Source organism: Tachysurus vachellii, chromosome 9, assembly GCF_030014155.1.
Source record: "Tachysurus vachellii isolate PV-2020 chromosome 9, HZAU_Pvac_v1, whole genome shotgun sequence".
NCBI classification, from domain to species: domain Eukaryota; kingdom Metazoa; phylum Chordata; class Actinopteri; order Siluriformes; family Bagridae; genus Tachysurus; species Tachysurus vachellii.
The window spans coordinates 17,537,360-17,558,980 of record NC_083468.1 but is presented as its reverse complement, the minus strand read 5'-3'; the positions used below and the strand labels follow the sequence as shown (position 1 = coordinate 17,558,980).

Here is a 21,621-nt window from a genome sequence, read left to right as displayed (position 1 = left end):
TACTTGAATTCACAGAGAATTATCTTAAGTAGAACATCTTATGCATAGCTTCTAAAGTGTTTCATTGTTTCATAATGCCATTTTTTGTATAGGCTCCTCTAGAATTCTTGGTACCCTTTATAAAGATGGCCAAAATAAATAAATGAATAAACAGACATGTTAATTTCCATTCAAACTATAAGAGAACTTATTAATCTCTTATTTTAAAAACACAATACAAAAATAATTTAAACTAGTTTTGTAAAGTTCGTCACGATAAACTTTGATGTTGGCATTGACAAAGCAAGTATTCGCAAAGGCCGGTGTTTTTTGGAGGTGAGTGGACATAAGGATCAGTGTTACATTTGGAGGCAAGTAGACAGAAAGCTAGGGTGCAAAAACATTTGGAGGCAAGTGGAGACGAGCATGTGTCATCATCCGAATACTCTTGAAGTTCCCCACATTGGGCTGAGTGTTTTGATATGTCACATGTCCATGTTGTCCTAATTTTTGATTTTCACATGACCAAGTAATAACCTTTCCCTAAAGCATATTTCAACAAAATTTGACATAAGTGCAGTAATTTAAATTATAGTTAATCTCATAAATTACAATATTAAGAAACAAAAAAAGCTGACCAGCATGAATATCTGCATGCCAGCCCACACATCTGCATCATTACAAATGGTTAATATGACATTTTTATTAAAGAGGGTACCAGGTAGGTCACATAAAATGTAAATATGAATGAGGTCAATATGAAAAAAAAACAAACATGAACAAGCAGGAGGAGACCAGATTTTAATTGGTTCAATTGCATGATTCAGAAAAAATGCAGGAAATCAATCAGAATTTAAAATCAACAATGGAAAATCCATCTCTACATTTTGAAAACTTTATACAGTGAGAAGGAATGATTATTTCAATGAAAGACAATATGGTACAAGAAAATTACAAAAATAATAGCTTTAGCTCACATTAAATCCCAATTTTACATTCATACATATTCTTTTCCATGTTTTCTTTTCCGGGATACTTTAAATGTAACATCTGGTAGCAAATATCTACATGATACTAAACACTGTTTATCTTACTGATATACAGGTGATAAGAAAATCTCTGAAATGTCCTATGAAATAAAGCCGACTTTACATGTGTTGTGTGATGTTTCTTGTAAGAGTCCATGGCCATTGGAGTAGGCATTGTCTTGTTTGTGTGCAGATCTTGGTGAGGTCTGAGGTGACTCAAGCACACTGTATTCACTGGTTTCTAATGTAGAGCTTTCAGTGACTGTGTTCAAGGCCAGAATCTCACTCACTGAATGGGGCAAATCCTAAACATTGGGAAATAAAAACATCCAGCAAAATCCTCAATGTGTACAAAGAACATAAAAATTACATAAAAAGCACTATATAACAGCATGTACTTGATTAATAGTGTTACAAATTATAGCGATTTGCATTATGACAGATGGTTAGTCTTCTACTGTTTGCTTTAAACTTACCTTGCAGTTCTTTAACTGCATATATATAGCCTCTGATTTAATAAGGATTTCCTCAATGTCCAGTTTCATAGAAAGTTCATTTATGTGCTGTTTAAAACAAAGAGGGCAAAAACATTATTAAATTATTACACAAGGCAACAATCCACAAAAACACACATTCCATGACTATGGAATAAAGAAAGTTGATTATTTTCAGATAATTATGTTTTTATTCCCCTTATTATTTGAAACATCCACCATACAACTCTCTATGTTAGCTTTTACTATAAAAACAGAACCACATCATTATTAATTAATTCATTTTGAACTACAAAACAAAACTTACTAAAGAATTTCATTCTTTATCTTATGATGTTATCTAATGTTACATATACATCAACGTATGGATCAACTACTGTTGTCTTTAGACGTGCTTTATAAATAAAATTGGACTTGATTACAGCTTCCATTACTGTCTGTGCACCTTTGTGAATTCTAGTTTGTGGTATAAAACAATAAACCACTGAAGCACATTCACATTAGTAATAAATTAAATAAAGCAAATAGATTTGTAAAGTTCGTCGCAACAAACTTTGATGTTGGCTTTGATGAGGCAAGTATTCGCAAAGCCCGTTGCTTTTTGGAGGCAAGTGGACATAAACATTTGGAGGCAAGTGGAGATGAGCATGTGACATCATCAGAATACCCGCGAGGCAGTTTCTCTTATTGTGCTGAGTGTTTTGATATGTCACATGTCCATGTTGTACAAATGTTTTATTTTCACGTGACGTCATCAGAATACCCGTGAGGAAGTTCCCCTCATTGTTCTGAGTGTTTTGATATGTCACATGTCCATGTTGTAAAAAGTTTTTTGATTTTGCATAATTTGGGGGCGGGGCTGTGGGACAACCAAAAGGCCAGTCGGTACACCAATTTAAAACTTTGTTCAGAGTATCACCCAAAAGGAGCTGGCCGAGTTTGGTGTAGATAGTTCGAAAGCTTGCCGAGTTATAAACCTCCAAAGTTTATAATGCAAGTCTATGGGAAAAAAAGGCCAATTTGAGACCTGGTACCGGAAGTACCGGAACTCGGATCGCTTAGAAAAGTAATAGCAACAAACTTCAGACCAGGGTCTACAACATATCCGAATTTGGTTCATGTGGCTCGAAAGCCCTAGGAGGAGTTACTCTTGACAAATTTTTGTCTAAGCTTAAATAGGAAAACAGAATGTTGGCTTCTACAATGCCAACATAATTAATATTTCTGTGACATGCCAAACATCTGTAGTATTAGTCATTACAGAAATATCTTGTGTTATCAAGCATTTGTGAGCCTACCTTAAGAATTTCATTAAAACCATAATGCCTTTCCATTATTTTTTGTTTTTCTGAATCCAGAATGGCACAGCATACCAAAAGGTGAAAATTCTGGCAAGGCAGGCCTGTCCACATCACCTGACAGGGAAAGAGTGATTTACTAACACAAAACAAATTAATAATACATCCTAAATCATTACTGTTAAACAACATAAATATGTAAATATGACAGTGTATTGCTTTTTAATATATTTGGATTGATGTAGCAGACCTCCCATAGGCGAAGCACATCTTGAAAGCAAAGTTCTCGCTTGAAGCGGATCAACAACCACCGGAAACAAAAATACAGATACCCAGAATCCTGAGCCTCTGTGAAAACCAAAAAAAATTCTTAAGTTAATGTTTAATTTAAATACTTAAGAGATTTCTTCTTAATCAACCTCCACTTTATTACAAACATCTGTAACCCTCCATATTCATGCAGTTATCTAATCAGCCAATAGTGCCGAAGCAGAACAATGCAAAAAAAAATCATGCAGATAAAAGTCAAGAGCTTCAGGTAATGCTCACATCAAGCATCAAAATGGGGGGAAATGTGATTTTTGGTACCAGGTGGACTGGTTTAAATACTTCAGAAACTGCTGATCTCCTGGGATTTTCACATGCAACAATCTCTAGAGTTTACTCAAAAAACCCTGTGAGAGGAAGCTCTTGGTCTGTATCTCAAGATTTTCACACAGCACCTCTTCCACACAATTGGCTGTTTAGACAATGTGCAGGTGTTCCTAATAATGTGTCTACAGAGAGATGCTTATTAAGTCTTTGCACTGACAGTTGTCTGACTGACGAGGTAAGTAAAGCTTTTATGTAATGCATGTAGCAAACCATACCACATTTTGTCATTAGAAAGCAAGAGACATTTACCCAGGTAGTTCCAGAAGGCTAAGTCTAGGAGCCGTAGCAATGTGCTGAGCTGGATCAGCTGAGTCTTCATGCCCTGCATCTGCTCCTCAAAGTTTTCATGCTAAACACCAAAAACACAGATGCCTCTTTATTCAAATCCCTGAATGGCTGCATTAGTCTAGATTGCTCATTTCTATAGTTACTACACAAAAAAAAAAAAAAAAATCTCACAGAATGAGTGTAAAAAAAAAAACCCATGCTATGATATGAAATGAAAGCGTGCTATTTGAAAATGATACTACCATCTGATCCATGAAGGAGACAAAGCACCAGAAGGCATCCACTTCATTCTCCATAACAAAGAGGATAGGAGACAGCAGATCACTCATGCCTTGTACATAGCCTAGAGCAAACACATCAAACAGAGTTATGAGTATGTACAGGAGGATATTTCAAAGTTTAATGAAGCACAATTTAGATTTTACATTAAAAAGCACTTTTTCACACAAATTGTGTGAAAAATTATAAAGTGGGATGTGGTAGCTTAATGCTTAAGGTGTTGAACTACTGAACGAAAGGTTAAGAGTTTAAATCTCAGGTCCACTAATGTGCTACTGCTGGGCCCCTGAGCAAGGCCCTTAACCCTCAATTGCTTAGTTGTATAGAATGAGAAAAATGGATGAGTCTGCCAAATGCCATATATGTAACACAGAATGTTTAAGATTCTCCCAACAAAGGCTCAAAATGTGAAATACACATTGAACACACTTTTTCAGCAATATTCACTCAATTTCTCAATGTCCCATTCCCCCACCACTTACCCAAATCAAAGTCATACATGCAGTATGTCATTAGGATGTCATGAAGCAATATCAGCCCAGGGTTGTCCAAGCCCTCATAGAACCTATTGTTGCGGTCAGTCCTGTTTACATCTTTCTCTAGAGTTAAAAATATAACAAAATATGATCCAATTTGTATTGTTTAAAAACATATTTTAATTATGTTTCGATATTTTAATTATATTTCATTTTCAGTAACATCGCTATCAGGATCATGCTGCACTCAAATTCATACCCATGGCCAATTAAATGCTTCCAGATATTTTAATAGCATTGGCTTTTTTCTACAAGAAATTGCAGGTAATTTTCTTTTTATAAGAAAAAAATTTGAAGCAATAATTGATTGGACACACACCAATAAGGCTTTTATAATCCCGTAACCTGGAATTTCTCTTCTCCTGCTCCTCGCTGACTGATTTCCACTGCAGCTTCATTCTGAAGTACTCATCCCTACAGTCCACAAAGACCCAAGGAAACAAAAACAAGCTTTACAGCCTGAATCAAAAACCATTCCAGAAATGGGAAAATACAGAGACTGACTCGGAGATGACACTTACGTTTTCCTTTTCTGCAGATTTTTCCTTTCTTCATGTGTACTGTCCCAGGGATAATAACCCAGCAAAAACTTCCAAGCTTCTTTTCTCACAGCATGGCACAGGCCCTTAAACACACAATCAAACAATTAACTGATTAAATGATCACAGTCAAAATCAATTAATCTATCATTAGATTAAAGTGTGCATCAAAATAAGCCTCCGAATGTTAAAAGATCAAAAATAATACGCACTGTAAAGTAAGTAAGGAAGTATTTTAAGGAACATTTTTTATTTTTTAACATAAATTGTTTCACATTTTACCCCTTTGAAAATAAGGTGCTTTAGATGAGGCACATTGGACACTCTTCCCTCTGAATCTTGGTGCTTTGCCCAATCTTCCATCATTACTGGCTCTCTTCTCTGTACCTCTGGCCTTGTGCCCAAGTCGACCTGTAACAAAAGCATACATTCAGATACATACAGTCAGCACAAGTCTCGTTAGAACTGTAGAAGTAAAGGTATGAATAATTCTCTAGCAGGAAAAAGCAGATTAAATGTCAAGGCTGTTTTTCACTCATTGTTTTTAATAACTACGTTTATTTTCCAGCAACATTTGAAACATGCACCAATGTGAAAACATACCTAAACTAAACAAAATACAGTACAAGATTCATAATGTTAGACAGCACTTCTGATATCATTACAACAAAACAAACTATGATGTATTATTTTTAAACACCACAGCTCTCAGCCAAAATTAAGTCAAAGATTTCATTTTGCAAACGGCACAAACATAACATGCTGCATTCACTTTAAAAAAATCATCGGCATGAGCACTATGTACAACATGCTCCCAGGTTATTTAAAGTAATCTTTATTTGTCCCGTAGCCTGGTCCCATAGTTTCAGTGTTGTGTTCCTATATATATATATATATATATATATATATATATATATATATATATATATATATATATATAGCTTTCATAAAGTTTGAATATTAGACTACAGGTATTAAGACAAAAGTCAAACCGATGTACTCACTCTGGTGATGACCTCAAAGCCAGGCTCCTCCTGCTGGTTGATCTCCAGCCCAGGGATCAGTTCCCCCAGAATGTCTGCCACTTCCTCATCAGGGCGCTGCTGGTATTCAGACTCAGACGGGCGAAATGCATCAAAGATGTAGTTTGTGACTTTAGAGAAACCACCCAAAGTTGTTGTGTAGGGATCCTTTTTGAACTTCTGTTGAATTGAGCTTGATCAGTGTGTTGACAACATTGCGTGTGACAGTTTTTTAATCAAACGCAATATCATCAATATGACTTTCCTAATACATTTTCCATACCTGAACAAGGCCATAATTGGAGTCATCTAGAAGATTCTCAAAGGACTGTGAAATTGCTTTGCTATATGTGCCAACTACCAGAATGTTTTTGTCATCAGAACTCCTTCAGAAACAAAAAAAAATATTTACATGAATTCCTTTAAACTGGGTAAAAGCTTGAGTAAATGAAAACACAAAACACAATAACAGAAATAACAACAAAAATAATACCAAAATCTGTTAAAAAAGGTTTAGCGACAGTTAAACGAATGACATCACAGGTCTTATCCGTTTCCCATATGACTAGATTGAAGACCAAAGGCAACAAAGCCAGGCCCATATTTCATTATGAAAGCAAAGATAAGAACTTTAATAACAGCTATCTGTTCCTTAGTAGCGCTGCCTTGAACATGCTCCCGGGCTGATTTATTTATTCTGCTGCCATATCTAATGCATAGTAGGAAAAACACTCCTCTGCTTCTATCATGAAGCCTCAAAACTAAATATACAGCTGCAGCTGACAGCCAATCCCATGCCCTTTTGTTCTCAGAAGACACGTGACATTTAGCAATGTTTTCAAGAAGAAACAAAATTTCCCAGAAAAATCCCTACATTACCATATAAATAGTATTGCATTCAGTCCTTTACTGTTTTAAAGCAAAAATCCTCAAATGGAAAAACGGGGAAAAAATACTGTTTGATTTGAATGGGGAAGCTGTAAATGGCAAACAGTGAACTTCTGAAGGCCTTTGATAAAGAAGCATGAATAAAAGCAAAGTGCAAGTTTTGACATGGAATAAAAGCAGTAGTAGGAAAGAGCTGGTTATATAGTTTAGTACAAACAGGTCTGATCTTTCTCTAAATTTAAGTGCATTAGTGTATCATGCAGAACATGAAACTAGAGTGTTCTACACGCTGCTAGACAAATGTTAGTATTACAGAAACTGAACAATAAAATGAAACACCACTTGTAATCAAGTTTTTTAAAAATACAACTACACTTCCTTTAATTTATTTATGCTGACACTTACACCAACTACTTACTCGGTGAGATGCACTGATTTCCTCAAGCCGTCCAGAAACCCTTCGCTGCCTCCTTGATGGAAGTGAATGGCAGGCAATGTTGCATCATCTCTCAAGCAGAAAATCAGGTATGACCAGCCTTCATGTTTAACTGTGACAGTTCTGAGTTCACTGACATTAAAGGAGAAGGCCCACTTGTTCCGCTCATTAAAGTGGTTTGAACCCCCTTTAAAGAAATGACAAGACAAATTCTGTTTAAAATGAATGCACCATTTTAATTGTTGAGAATGTTCAGAATAAACACTTATAATCAGGCATTAATGTGGATTGATTAAGATATTGTTTGTAAATGTTTAAATGTGTATCTCAGGGGTCGGCAAGCGTAAACACCCAAAGAGCCATTTGGACCCGTTTCCCACAGAAAAAAAAACACAGGGAGCCACAAAACCCTTTTGACATCTAAAATGAAGATAACACTGCATATATCGTTTTTTTACCTTTATGAAAGGTTTTTAACCTTAACAAAAAAGACAATGGGTTGAAGGTTACTTTCAAATAAAATGTTCAATGTCTAATTGAGTCCTCTTCGTATTCATGACATCAAAATTTTAACACTTAAGTAAAGTTGGTCACATATTCACAGATTGGAGTTTCCCGAGTCAATAACTCCTGAGCTAAACGCTGTTACTACACAAATAACACCTCTTTTTTTATAGCAGTAATGTAGAGAGGCAGCTACAACCCAATTTTTCCTCAAAATCATCTTTCCTCCGCGTTGGACAAAATACACAAGTCTCTATGTGCAAACGGCTGAGAAACAGATTCCAAGGGACCGTCTGCAAAGTACAAAGACCCGGAAAGCGAAAACTAAAAACATTCAATAACTTCACTGTAATACACTGTACTGTGAAGTCATAAATTTTTTTTTTTATTATGAAAAATCATAAAAATTATACAAAAAGACATTTCTCCCAAATAAGTGTTGTAGTATAACTATCAGGACATCAGTGCTGTGTGAGCTGAATTTGGTGACAGTACAGATTATTACAGTGAAGTTATTGACTGTTTTTTGTATTCGCTTTTCATGTTTTGCACTTTGCAGACGGTCCCTTGGAATCTGTCTCAGGTGTTCGCACATAGAGACTTGTGTATTTTGTCCACCGCGGAGGAAAGCTGACTTTGAGAAAAACAAAATATGACGCATATTTTGAGAGACAAAAAAATTAAACACAGTTTATTTTAATGTTACAAGAGCATAATCTTAGAATTTCATTTTTTTTAAACTAACTAACTAAAATAAAATAAATTTAAATTAAATATTTATTTTCCAAATCTTCAGGGAGCCGCAGCAGAGAGATGAAAGAGCGACTTGCGGCTCCGACTTGCGGGTTGCCGACCCCTGGTGTATCTAAACAAGTAACCCTGTTATTGGCAATACTGCCATCCAGTGGATCTTGGATCATTTCAGACTTCCACGTCTTTCTGATCTTGGAATTAGCTCCATACCAGTTTGGAACTGAGCTCTGTTCAGTAGTTTTTAACAGTGACGTTATGAAGGCATGCAAGTGTCTTCACTTGCAATTTGCCTCACAGGCAGCAGAAGGCTTTGATTAGAAATTGCAATTTAAGTTAAAAATGGGGAAATGTAACCAGACGTTACATTTTGTTGCGTGATTACACTCCTAAAAAGAAGGTGGAGTGTGAAGTATGAGTGGAGACAGTGTAGGGTTTCACTGTGTAAAATAAAAATGTGGCAGCACAAAACCTAAGCATGGCAATTATATTATGTCCTATTTATAATAAGTCCTGTCCCTTATTGAAAACAGTCAGCAGCAAATAATTTTTTGTAATATTACATCCTAGATAATTCAAGTTAAATGATCTTTTTTACCAGCCAAATATTATTTGCATTCTGTTTAAGTACTCCTGGTTGATAAAATGAAACATGGTTACGCAAATCAGCATTTTCCTGATGCACAGCACCACAGGTTCGCACAATTTACTATTTTGAAGTATTCAGGAGTCATAGTCATAGTAGTTAAGCTACAACTACACTGTACTAATGCAGTGCTGACATCTTGCTTCAGGCCTTAAACAAGTGTGTGGAAATGTTTTACCTTCTCCATTGGTATGGACCTTCCTCTTAAAAGTGACTGTGTTAACCATGTCCCACTCAGTCTCACAGCTAAGCTGCTGGTCCAAAGGACGATGAGGCCTCTGTGTCCACTCCACCACTGAACTGGAGTCCTTCACATTGTAAAATAAAAACAAACAAACACTAGTGAATAACTAATCCCCCTGTTCAACTTCAAAGACAGACTTAAACATAATATGGTCGAAAGGTTGTGGTCACTTTAACACCACACCCATTTGTGCATCCTGAACAATTCATTACTTACCAGCTTTTTTTCTTTAATTTTGTAGCCCACTGATTCTTATGCATTACATATATATATATATATATATATATATATATATATATATATATATATATATATATATGTAATACATTTATATTTTTTTTTTCAAATAAACCGCAATAGAGAAAAATAAAATAAGCCAAAAAAAAAGCAAACCTTGCAGGCACAAAGCATATTTGAAAGATCCACTGTATACTCCAAAGGTTTATATTCCACAAATGTTTCTCCATCCTAAAGAAAAAAAATGCAAGTATGATTTTCCTCGAAGGATTGCTTATGCAGTAATTAAATAAAAAAGTTACATATATATTTAACAACAATTTTTATGGACATATTCTGACGTGCCATATACAAAATTCAAATTATTGTATACTATCAACGCTAAGTGATATCTGATATCACAATGAAGCAAGACGTAATGAATTATTCCACTTATCCATTAACAGGCCATTAGTACCTTATCGATGATCCGAAGGAACCCTGATATGAGTGAATCCTGATCCTCAGACTCTTCTGTGTTTATATGGATAAAAACCCCTTCGTGTTCAAATATAATCTGCAAACATCAATGCACAGGATAAATGTGTTTGTTTTCTTTTGTTCTATATACTAAGGCAAGTCTGTTTTATTGATACATTTTAACAAAAAGGGCTGTGAAATTAAAGCTCCATGTTTGCATATGTACCCCTGGGGTAAATAAGAAATAATTCCTGTTACTTAAGCAGATATTGTGCAGTAAATAATCATATAGATATGCGCTTTTTTTTATTGGTTCATGGTTATTAGTTCCCAAAGAACGTGTATGAGCTAAATTAAAAATACACGTACACTTAAACACATGCAAAGATTTTTAACAGCCCATAATAAAAAGAAGTGTATTAGATCCCTGTGTTTTCCGAGTGCTCATTCTGTCAAAATGTTGTGAAACTTTTGGCCCTGACGCTACTGCTAACAACAAACTTATAGGTCTGTACAATGTTTAAGAATTTAGTGGTGAATTAAATAATATTAATGACGACAAAACAATTAAACTTTACATATATATCTTAGACAAGTTTTCCGAGAGCTTGTTAACTTTAAATGTAAACAGTACAATTCAGAAAGTAAGATTGCTAGCTAACTTAGCTTGCTATTTAACCTTTTAAATCATGCTGTATTTCTTACAGTCAGCGGTATAAATAAATGATTATTTTAGCCCAGATGTTGATTGTGGCACGAAAAGACTTTTGTAAGCTAAGAATGCTAATGAAGTTATGGACATGACGTGCCTTCGTGGCATTGCTGGAAGTGAGGCTAGTTAGCAACAACTGTAACTGTATGAGGTGCTACTGCTAACTGGCTAACAACTAGAAGCTAAAAACACTAGTCGGTCACAAGCACTGTATTAACTTGTGCTTTTTGTCATCTGTTCCAGTGGCCAGGCCAAAAAGCCTATCAGCACGCACTGACAGGACGAAGTTGGTTTGTTTAAAGGCGAGCTGACATAAAAAGTCCAGGTTTTTCACTACCTTGGGAGGAGTTGTGGCCGCCATGTCGCCCGCTATCGCTACTCGACGTAGCACAGCTCACGTGCCTGTCAGCGTTCCACAACAACACTGACAAGTCATCTTCCGCGTGGCCCTGACTGCGCATGCGTAGAAACACGGGAACCCCGGAAACAGTGTCAACCTTTCATGCTTTTTTTGTTTTTTTCCAAATGAAATAATCTCTTTTTTACATTTTTTTTTATTGTGATACAATAAACATGCACATTGTTTTACCTGTTAACTTAAATACCGTTTTATATAACCACCAATATATTCATTCTTCTTCTTCTTCCAAATCATGTGCTTTATTTTCTCAGAATCAGAATCAGGTTTATTGGCCAAGTTTGGACTCACACAAGGAATTTGGTTCCAGCTATTTGTGACTCTCAAAAGTACAGACGTAAGAAATAGCACTATACTGTACAACACAAGACAATACAGACGATGAGATACAATATAGACAGTATGAGTATTAAATATCAATACAGATTATATGGCAGATCAGTTATGTACATAAAGTGTGAGAAGTGCATGGTAGTGCAAATAACAATATTGTGCAATATTATGCTTTTTGTACAATATGTAGCAGCAGAAGTGTGTGTAATATATACAGATGATGTGATGAATGACAGTTCTAATAATGCAATACTTATAGATATGAAGCAAGGAATATAATTATGGTGAGTTTTTAATCAGGGTGATAAGGGGCCTGGGGTAAGAAACTGTTCCTGTGTCTGGCAGTTTTGGTAAACAAAGCTCTGTAGCACCTGAGAGAAGCTAGAAGCTAAAAGAGGTTGTGTCTAGGGTGTGAAGGGTCAGTAGTGATTTTTCCTGCCCAGTTTCTGGTTCTTGTACAAGTCCTGGTGAGTGGGCAGGGGGGCACCAATTATTTTTTCTGCTGTTTTTATTGTGCATTACAGTCTGTTCCTCTCCTGTTTTTATGCTGCTCCAAACCAGATGGTGATGGATGTGCACATGACAGATTCAATGACTGCAGTGTAGAACTGCATCAACAGCTCCTGTGGCAGACCGTACTTCCTTAATTGACATAGAAAGTACATCCTCTGCTGGGCCTTTTTGATGATGGAATTTATGTTGGACTCCGTAGTGCACAGAAACCTGAAGGTCTCCACAGATGACACAGGGCTGTTGGATATTGTGAGGGGGGAGTAGTGTTGAGGGGTCTTTTCTAAAGTCCACTATCATCTCCACAGTTTTGAGGGTGTTTAACTCTAGGCTGCTCTGACTGCACCATAACACCAGCCGCTTCGTTGCCATCTTGGATGAGACCGATGAGCGTAGTGTCATCTGCAAATTTCAGGAGTTTAACAGTTGGGTCACTTGAAGTGCAGTCATTAGTGTAGAGGGAGAATAGAAGTGGGGAGAGGACACATCCCTGTGGAGTGCTGAATGTCCTAATGCTGGAGGTAACACCTCCCAGTCTCCTAATTATTTATTATATGTTCTAGTATTAATTCCTTATTTTGTTACGTCAAACTAAATTGATATGCAATTTCTATGTATACACATTAATTAGAATTTTTGCCAAAACAAAACATAAAGCAAAAAAGAATAAATAATAAAATAAATAATTACACGTCTTTGTCAGTGTCTATGGAGCTGAGGAGGAATAAACAAATAAGTGTCATTGTAAATTGTCTGTTAATAAAATCTAAGTTTGGGGACCTTGAAATTTGACTACTGCACTTAATCTAATTAAATAAAAGTCTAGCTTTAGTTTATACTGCAGTATTTTGGTCATTAAGGATTCTAAGTTTTAAATGGGACAAAGCGTGAAGAATTACTGTGCTTTTAATAGCAAAAATACAAAAAAATGGTCTTAATATTATTTCACAAAAGTTCAATTAATTTTAATTAAATCAGGTGTCTACGATCTCTTGGGTGGAGGTAAATTGGGTTTTTATTTTTCCTCGGCCATTCAAAAAGTCTTGGATGTGAGCAGAATAGTTTTTTGACTACTTTGAGTCGGGGTGCTCTTTTATTTTGAAATTACAGGATGTCTGTCGGCCGGAAAATCAGGCTAAATGCTCACACTGGCTTTCACTGCTGCCCTCTCGTGGTGGAAATAGTGAACTGTTGGCTTTTATTTTGAAATTATAGGACTTCTGTCGGACGGAAAATCAGACTAAATGCTCACACTGGCGGGAAACCTGAGGGAGAAGGATAGTTTATACTGAAAGTTTTTGCTGACTGGTGTATGTTAGCATTGTGGAGTGGTTGTCGAGTTTTTCTTTTTATTGATAAACGCGTTTGGGATTACCAAGAGATAACCTGAGTCTTTCTTTATCACATTATATAACATTGGGACTGATCTACAACCCTGTTTTGTTCTTGTCATGTTTTCATAAACCAATTCTAACATGGTTCAAATAGTCATCTCAAGGTAAGTAACTTGGATATTCGATATTGAGTTCAGTTTGTCCCACACAGCTTCAGGTTTTGGTTTGTTGCAGGTCATTCCTGTCTCATTTTTAACATATTGATATTATTGTGTGGTATATGGTCTGATTTTAATGGGCATGTAGTAACCTCTAGTGGGTAGGAGTTGGGCTACCAATCAGAAGGTCGTGAGTTCGAATCCCAGGTCGACACTCTTGGGCTCCTGAGCAAGGCCCCTAACCCTCAATTGCTCAGTTGTACAAGAATGAGATAATTCACTCTGGATATAAGGGCGTCTGACAAAGTGCTCTAAATGTATATAAATTGTAAAATGAAAATGCATTTCCATTGTGAATTGTTAAATGTTAAACCAAGGAGGATGTTTACTGTCCTGTGTGTGTTGTGTGTGTGTGTGTTTCAGTAAAAGTGGTGAGTCTCCTGGTGAGTGGCTGCTTGTGGAGTTACAGGGTGAGATGGTGTCACGACACGACACTGGACTGGCTGGAAATCTTATGGGGGACCTGCACTACACCAAAGAGGTAAGAGCTTCTAACTACTGTTACTAGCAAACATATCTGTACGTTTGCACCATTGACGATAGACGCTTACTGTGCATGATGGAACTTGCACTGCATTTCTCACCTCTATTATTTTACCTGTTACACGTCAACACACAAAGGGAGCTACTCTTAACACACGTCAGGAATTAAACACAATGTGGCATGCTGTTATAAGAAAATATTGAATTATAGGTGATGTTTCCACCCCAAATAAGATCATTTTACAGCCCATTCAGAAGGGTAAAAAGCAATTTGGCAAACGTTTTATTTATTTATTTATAGTTATGTTTAATGATGCAAATTATTCACAATACATGTAACAAGTTATAAACTGTTCCATCAGCGTTAGCTTTGACCTCTCTTGAAATGAACAAGACACAAATCCAAAACATCTACAAGTCACAAACATCCAGTTTGTCATGTTACAAACAAAAAAAATCTCTTCCTCCTTTCTTTGTGTCTGACAGTTTAGTTAAAGGTTTATGTCTGACATTACAAAGTACAGACACTTCTGTTATTTCCTGAATTCTAATTCAACTTTTCTTTACACAGACATTAATACAAATATTTAAGGCAATTTTCTGCATTAATGCTAACAAACTGTTCTGTTATGGAACGATTACAATAACAATCTCTGACTGGTCTGTATTGTGCATACAGCAGCAATGTGTAACTAGTAAGAAATACAGAGATGATACTCCAACTGAAACCTACTTTATTCTCCCTGATTTTTCCATCTACTAAATTTACTAGAAGATATATTACTGCAGAAGACTGCAGTCTTTTTAGAAAAAGATCAAAAGATGTTTCTGATAGACTAATCAGCAGTTTTCAGGTAAAACCAGTATATAGATGTTTAAACTGTTTACTCTGTGGGGTACCAATGTTCTGCTGTTGTTTGTGTTAAAGGGTGTACCAGTACTGATTGTGGGACATCACATCCTGTATGGCAAACAGGTCAAACTGGAGAAACCTTTTGCTGTCCTGTTGAAGCACTCCGGCCTCCCACAGGAGGATGATGTAGCCATGGAAACTGGCCAGGAGAAGCCTACCTCCTATACTGTCTCTGCTATAATCAAAAAGAAGCTGATCTTTAAAACACGCCCTAAACCTATAATTACTAATGTGCCCAAGAAAGTTTAATGACCAAAAATATACAGAGGGGCATTCATGGTGTCTGCTCTTCAATCCTTTGTGAAATACACCAGTCCCAGAAAGTGTGGTCTTGAAATATTTCCAGATGATGTCTATGAATACAAGACTGTTCTGTGAGCTCTGGATAGACTTTCTCATTGGAAAATCCTACCTGGATGTGCGTGATGTATTGGTTCATCAGTGCAAAAATAGAAGTAACGGTAGATATATTTTCTAGGACAAAGAATGATCAGAGTTAGAGAAAGTTTATTTTCATAAAAACAGTTTGCAGGTGTTATAAAGATCTGCAAAAAATATGCAGTAAATATTGATATAAATTTTTTTTACGTATTTAACAATTTACACAAGAAAATTTAAATAAGTTTAAAACAGTACGATTGGTGTTCTTATGCATTTACACAAAATATGAAATGAAGCTTTAATGATGCATGTTGTTATTGGTGTTGCACAACAGTGTAGTGCATCATGGAACAGTTTACTCACCCTTATACATTCTGACCCAAAGGTGTTGTGTATGTGAATTTGATTTGAAATACAAAGACCTTCTAAACTCAATACATCACACTTTCTCTAACTGTTAAAACAATCCTCATGTTGTGGTACTTATCCTCATGTTGTGGTACTTATTATTACATGAAATGTAATAACATGGAGAGCAACGTGTTAGTATTCTTGCACTGGTTTATATCAGACATTAGATCAGATTAGACATTACAGTAGATAATGAAAATGAAATATGGAACAAGTATTGAAATAATTTTAAATATGGAACAAGTAGTGAAATAATCATTAATCCTGCACACCGACTGTCTAGACCTGATTGGTTTAACACTGTTTCTTTCAACTGAAATGATATCTAGACTATAACATCATTAGCTAGCTCACTGGGCAAGCTCTAATGCGTTTGCCATGCACTATATTTTGGTTACCCTTAAACTTAATTAACTATGTTTAGAAATTAACTACAGATGTGCTTTGAAATAATGATTTTCAGTTTATTCAGAGAACATTTTCTGGTTATTATTGGAAGGGGAAAATGTAGCAGCTCACACAATGTACTACATTTACGAAAAAGCGGTGTGTTCGTAGTCAAATCAACACCAGGATAAAAACTGGTTGTCCTGGGCATTCAGGTTTGTGATCTGTCAATTCTGGTTTCATCATTATAAGCTTTCATTTTGTTGATAAGCATCAAAATTTAGTGTTCTCTTGAAGCAGTGATTTGGAAAATTCAAAAGTCTTTTTTTCAAAAGAATTTTAGTAAATTCTACTTGACACATTTTACAATTAAACCTCAAATGTGCCCATGAAAAGTATACACGTGTATATGCATGTCAGCTGTCTATTGCTCAAGAATAACCCGTTAAAAAAGCACTTAAATGCAGACAGCCATTTTATGAATTCATAATATGTACATCATAACACACTACACAGATAAATTGCTAGAGATTATTCCTCTGAGTGTGTTGTCAGAGAAGTAGGTGTACAAATCAAATCAAATCATTGTGCTTATGTAATAAATCACTAAATCAACATGCTGACACTGAAATCAAACAAAGCTGATTTGAGACAGGAAATGTAACCACTCCATAACCCATAACATCTGCTGATTTGGTATTTGTGCAGGTTCTAGGCATAGCGAGGGCAAAAACATAAATCCAAATCCTAGTATGTTCAACAGATTTTACTTCTACAACTGCTAATCCACATTTACTTAACTGAACTGCATGTAAACATTATTACATTTGGGTACTGTAATGTTTAGCATTTTGCTGGTATGAAAATTTACAGTTAATATGAAGTCAATATACAGTAACATATAAATCTAGATCTATAAAAGGAATTCTATCTAATAAACTCACATTACTATTAACTTGTAAACAAACAGCGAATTGTTTCATTTTTCATTCAAGTTTCAGGTTGCACAGTCAAGCCTGATGCATTTCTTCTTAAGAAGGATGTGATTGGTGTGTTTAGTCACGATTTGCAGCTGCATCTAGAGTAATGGCAAATATGAACATTTTTGTGATGATTACTTATAAGCAAATAAGCCCTAAAATATTCTTTGGTTGTTCCCAGTACAGCGTAAAATAATATTTCCTGAAGAATCCTGGAGTAAATAATAAGGAATGAAAAAACTTTTGGTATAGTACAAACCCCAACAGAATCTTGATTGGTACTGCATTTACCACTGTTCAAACTAAGGCAAATTATGTCAATTTTCATGAAAATCTGATAATTTTTAGTGTAACTTTGCAGTGTTTAATATGGGGTTCCTCCCAAGAATGGTATTTCACCACAGTGTGTGATTCAAATTTGAGTCTAAGCACCCACACCACTATATTCATGTATGATGGTGTGAGCTCAGCACCATGATTAAACATTTCCTCTGATCTATGCTTTATATTTGAGAAGCAAAAATGCTGCACAGCTCAACTGTACCTTCTTGGAAGGCCAATAATGTATCTTAACTGGTGGGATAAAGCTCAGTAGTCTTGCAAACCAAGTGACTATGCATCCTTCACCAATATGACAATGAGCTTAGCACCAGAGAGGTAGAAGACTGATTCAAACCAGTCCCACAGAGTTTATCCAGTAACATTGTTAAGGCATTCTAGGCCTCAGCATAGGGTAGGTGATACTGTTCCTCCCTCTTGTTACAACGCTTGGCTACTATAGCCAAGTAGAGCACCAGAAGTACAAACCAGTAGCAGGCATAAAGGATAATCCCACTAATAAGTAGCACCTTCTCAGTTTCACTGAAAGGTTCCTGTGTCTCACAGTAAATCGTATAAGCTACACCACCAAGCAAAAGGAGTGCCCAAACAGTTACTGGTACAGCCCCAATTAAATTCACGACGATCTTCTTCCTCCCAGATGTGCCCCAGCCTGCTTTATTGATAGTCAACAAGGCAAAGATTTTAGCTGGCAAGAGGCTAGACATGTACAGCAGGGAGTAGAGGGACATAAATATCATGACCAAGCTGCCTCTCAGAAAGCAGGCATAGGTAGCCTTCACCATTCCCACCAGCTGAACTGTTAGCAGGAACAGTAGGATGTTCCACAGGCGTCCTCGATAGAACAAGTGGATAACTGTAGCCACCAGGAAAAAGGGAAAGAATCCAGTTACCACAGACTCATAGGTCATCCAGAGGCTGTGTTTGTGGAACCAAAGAGCATTGTAGAGCCACTCCCGGAAGTACGACTTGCTCCAGCGAGTCTGCTGGTTGAGCCAGCGGAGGTAGTGAGTAGGTGTCTCAGTCTGGCATTGTGAGCGTGCAGTAAACTTAGTCTTGTAGCCAAAGCTGAGGACTCGATTGGTAAGGTGACGGTCATCACCAAAGCTACACTTGCTGCCCAGGAAGGTCTGATGGTACCAGGGCTCCAAGAACTGCTGGAGGAGGGAGTTGCGGTACATCCCCAAAGGTCCACTGATACACTGAACACAACCAAAATACGACTGACATGCACGCTCCACGTTGAATGCCATCCAGTACCTGACACTGCTCAGAAAGGATATCCAGGAGTCATATTTGTTTAGGATCTGAAACAGATCAGGAAGATGATGTCTTGCTGTGGTAAGGTGGAACTAAGAGATTACATTAGTCATGCTTTCAGCAAGTTGTTATATGGTGAAATTTTCCCTACAAATTCTTCTCACCTGTACATCTCCTCCTACTCCACCTACATTTGGGTCTTCCTCCAGAACCTTCAACAGCTCAATTGTGCAGGCTGGATCCAGAACCGTGTCAGAATCACATACCTACAGACATATAATAAGTAAGATTTTACAGAAAGATATATCCAGATATATATCCAAAAGATAAGCAAAAAAAAAAAAAAGGAATTTATTTATTTATTTATTTTTAGAAGTTTTCAAAATTATAGTTAACTCCATAATTAGTAATGCCTGTGGCTAATGAGAATAGGTGATTCAAGTTTCAGCTGGACATTGCAGGAGCAATGAGAGGTTGCTGACAGCACACAGGTGTTCTCAGGGTGCAGGTGACAAGGCAATGAAATGACCCATGACCTCCATATAACAGTGCTTTGATTATAGGTTCATAGGAAGACGGCGAAAAGAAGAAGCTATTGTAAACAGTGAAATTAACAACAAGGAATTATTTCTGAAGCACTGTCACAAGCACTGTGAGTATATTAGCATGAAGATAGTAATGCTTTGGATGTAGCTACTTTTTTCAGTGAAGTTCATTTCTAAGACTAAGACTCACCTGCACATAATCCACAGAGTTCCCCAGTGCTTTGAATGCCGTATACATCACTTCCCTCTTCCCACCCCACTCCTGCATGATGCAGGAGTAGCGGCAGCTGCGCACTATTCTGGCCACCCGAATAGCCTCTTCCATATTCACTGAGCGCGTTCCTGCATCTTCGGCCCCATTGCTATGATAGTTCCCCTTCCACACCATGCATCCGGCCTGCTCTGTTCCACCCATTACCTCCCGGAAGATGTCCATCATGTAGGCATCATCAGGCCGGTTACCATCTACAACAAGAACTACTTTTAAACTGGGAAAGGAGATGCGGCGCACACTACGAAGGCATTTGCGTAGATAGTCTGGGTCCTCCTGATAAGCAGCAATGCACAGGGCAACAGTGCAGCGCAGGTGCTGTGGTCGTGAAGGTGCTCGCATGCGGCGGTGTTCCAGGTAAGCAAAGAGGCTCTGCAGCAGCAGATGAAGTGACAGGATGGCGCCATACAGACCAAATGAGAGGTGATGCTGCTCAGTGTGGATGAACTGGTAGCCAGTCACATAGGCCAGCAGGATGGCGAAGAGCACCACAGCTGCAAAAAGAGTGGTGATAAAGATCCGCACCGCTGTTCCACAGCAAGAGGGCATCTAAAGAAGGGGATGAGAAGGTGAAGACAGGCGGAATGAAAGAGATGAGAATGTGGTTTGAGACATAAACTATCCATGAAACTTAAATTTCTTTATGATTGCCAAACAAAGCAGGTTATAGTGCTTATTGTTTGTGTTGAACCTAACAAGGATGAGAAGGATATAAACATTTGTGTTGAATTTAGTAGTGAGAGAACTTTGCTGACAAACTTTTTCTCTTGCTATTACCACAATAACTTGTCATCCATAATATTGGACAGTGTCTCATCTATTAGGTTACTGCAGGTATATTGGTTTCCTGCTTAATGAATGATTAAGCTGGTCTCTGGATCCCTAATGACTTTAAGTAAAGGCTTGACAAAAATAATTCCCGCTTAATTCATCCGTGCTCAACCTACACACTGGAGAAAAACAGCTTTAATTGAAAAGCAATCACTTCCATTAACCAAACTTATTATTTGACACAACTCCATTAGTTGTAGGTATCCAAACTTAATAATACCAGTTCTCAGAACCTAGGCTGGAGAGACAGCTGCAGACAGAGGATCAGAGGTAACCCTAATTAGAGGGCCTGCTCCATTGGGGGCATTGGCCTAAGGAATTGTTTGAAAAGAAAGGCCTCATGTCAAACTAAAGTACACATCACTAGTTACTCTCTCACCAAAGACTGCGCACACTGACACACGGATATGAGTGACGATGAGAAAAGAGTAGCCTATAGAAACCAACACAAACAAAAGTCAGAGCTAAGCCTTTGAACTTCCAGGATGTAAATTTCAAGGAGAGGTTGTTTAAAACTGTTTAACAGTACTGGTAGTAAAAGTATAAATACACAAAATATTTTCTACACATAATAAAATTTCCTACAAAACTACAAACCTCAGTGATATCCATGTATCCAGTAATCCATCATCTTTACATTAAAAATAAAGATTTAAAATTTTTTTTTTCAATAAATCAACATCAAATTGGGGCCATCGTAAGATAGTGAATTGGACACTATTAGTGTTTCTAGGGAGTAATCAATCCAGAGGAACTTTCTCAGATGAACAGAGGACAAGCATAAGCCAAGCTCAGGTATAGTGAGTATAGTGAAGAAAGTAATTATCTCATCCAGACAGTGCAGATGCTGTCCAAAGCAAAGGGCACGGTGTTTCAGGATGACATGGTGGATAGGAAGAGGGCCATGGACAGACTGAGGACAAAAGCATAAAGGAATGTAGAGAACTCTTGGTGGTAAGTGTTTATGATTCAACAGCTCCCTTTGAAGATTCAAAGTGTTATGATCTTTTCTGT

The 21,621-nt window shown here is 37.0% G+C and overlaps 3 protein-coding genes across 3 annotated transcripts; 1 reads left to right on the top strand and 2 right to left on the bottom strand.

Annotated features, from left to right (window-relative positions):
- Window positions 1–757: 757 nt before the first annotated feature.
- tbc1d15 (TBC1 domain family, member 15) lies at window positions 758–11,477 on the bottom strand. Its single transcript, XM_060878020.1, has 17 exons — window positions 11,331–11,477; window positions 10,280–10,378; window positions 9,979–10,053; window positions 9,520–9,649; window positions 7,424–7,628; window positions 6,401–6,503; window positions 6,100–6,297; window positions 5,378–5,506; window positions 5,078–5,181; window positions 4,876–4,970; window positions 4,503–4,619; window positions 3,984–4,084; window positions 3,703–3,802; window positions 3,050–3,147; window positions 2,800–2,916; window positions 1,484–1,570; window positions 758–1,312 (listed from the first exon to the last, which is right to left on the bottom strand). The coding sequence occupies exons 1-17, from the start codon at window positions 11,352–11,354 to the stop codon at window positions 1,109–1,111; spliced, it is 1,986 nt and encodes a 661-aa protein (XP_060734003.1). The 5' UTR covers window positions 11,355–11,477; the 3' UTR covers window positions 758–1,108.
- Window positions 11,478–13,497: 2,020 nt separating this feature from the next.
- Window positions 13,498–16,018, top strand: chtf8 (CTF8, chromosome transmission fidelity factor 8 homolog (S. cerevisiae)). Its single transcript, XM_060878629.1, has 3 exons — window positions 13,498–13,752; window positions 14,170–14,287; window positions 15,218–16,018. Exons 1-3 carry the CDS (start codon window positions 13,730–13,732, stop codon window positions 15,449–15,451), a joined length of 375 nt encoding a protein of 124 aa, XP_060734612.1. The 5' UTR covers window positions 13,498–13,729; the 3' UTR covers window positions 15,452–16,018.
- A 1,903-nt stretch (window positions 16,019–17,921) lies between these two features.
- On the bottom strand, window positions 17,922–20,328 carry has3 (hyaluronan synthase 3). The gene is made up of 3 exons (XM_060878628.1): window positions 19,696–20,328; window positions 19,125–19,226; window positions 17,922–19,007 (listed from the first exon to the last, which is right to left on the bottom strand). Exons 1-3 carry the CDS (start codon window positions 20,323–20,325, stop codon window positions 18,078–18,080), a joined length of 1,662 nt encoding a protein of 553 aa, XP_060734611.1. The 5' UTR covers window positions 20,326–20,328; the 3' UTR covers window positions 17,922–18,077.
- Window positions 20,329–21,621: the final 1,293 nt, after the last annotated feature.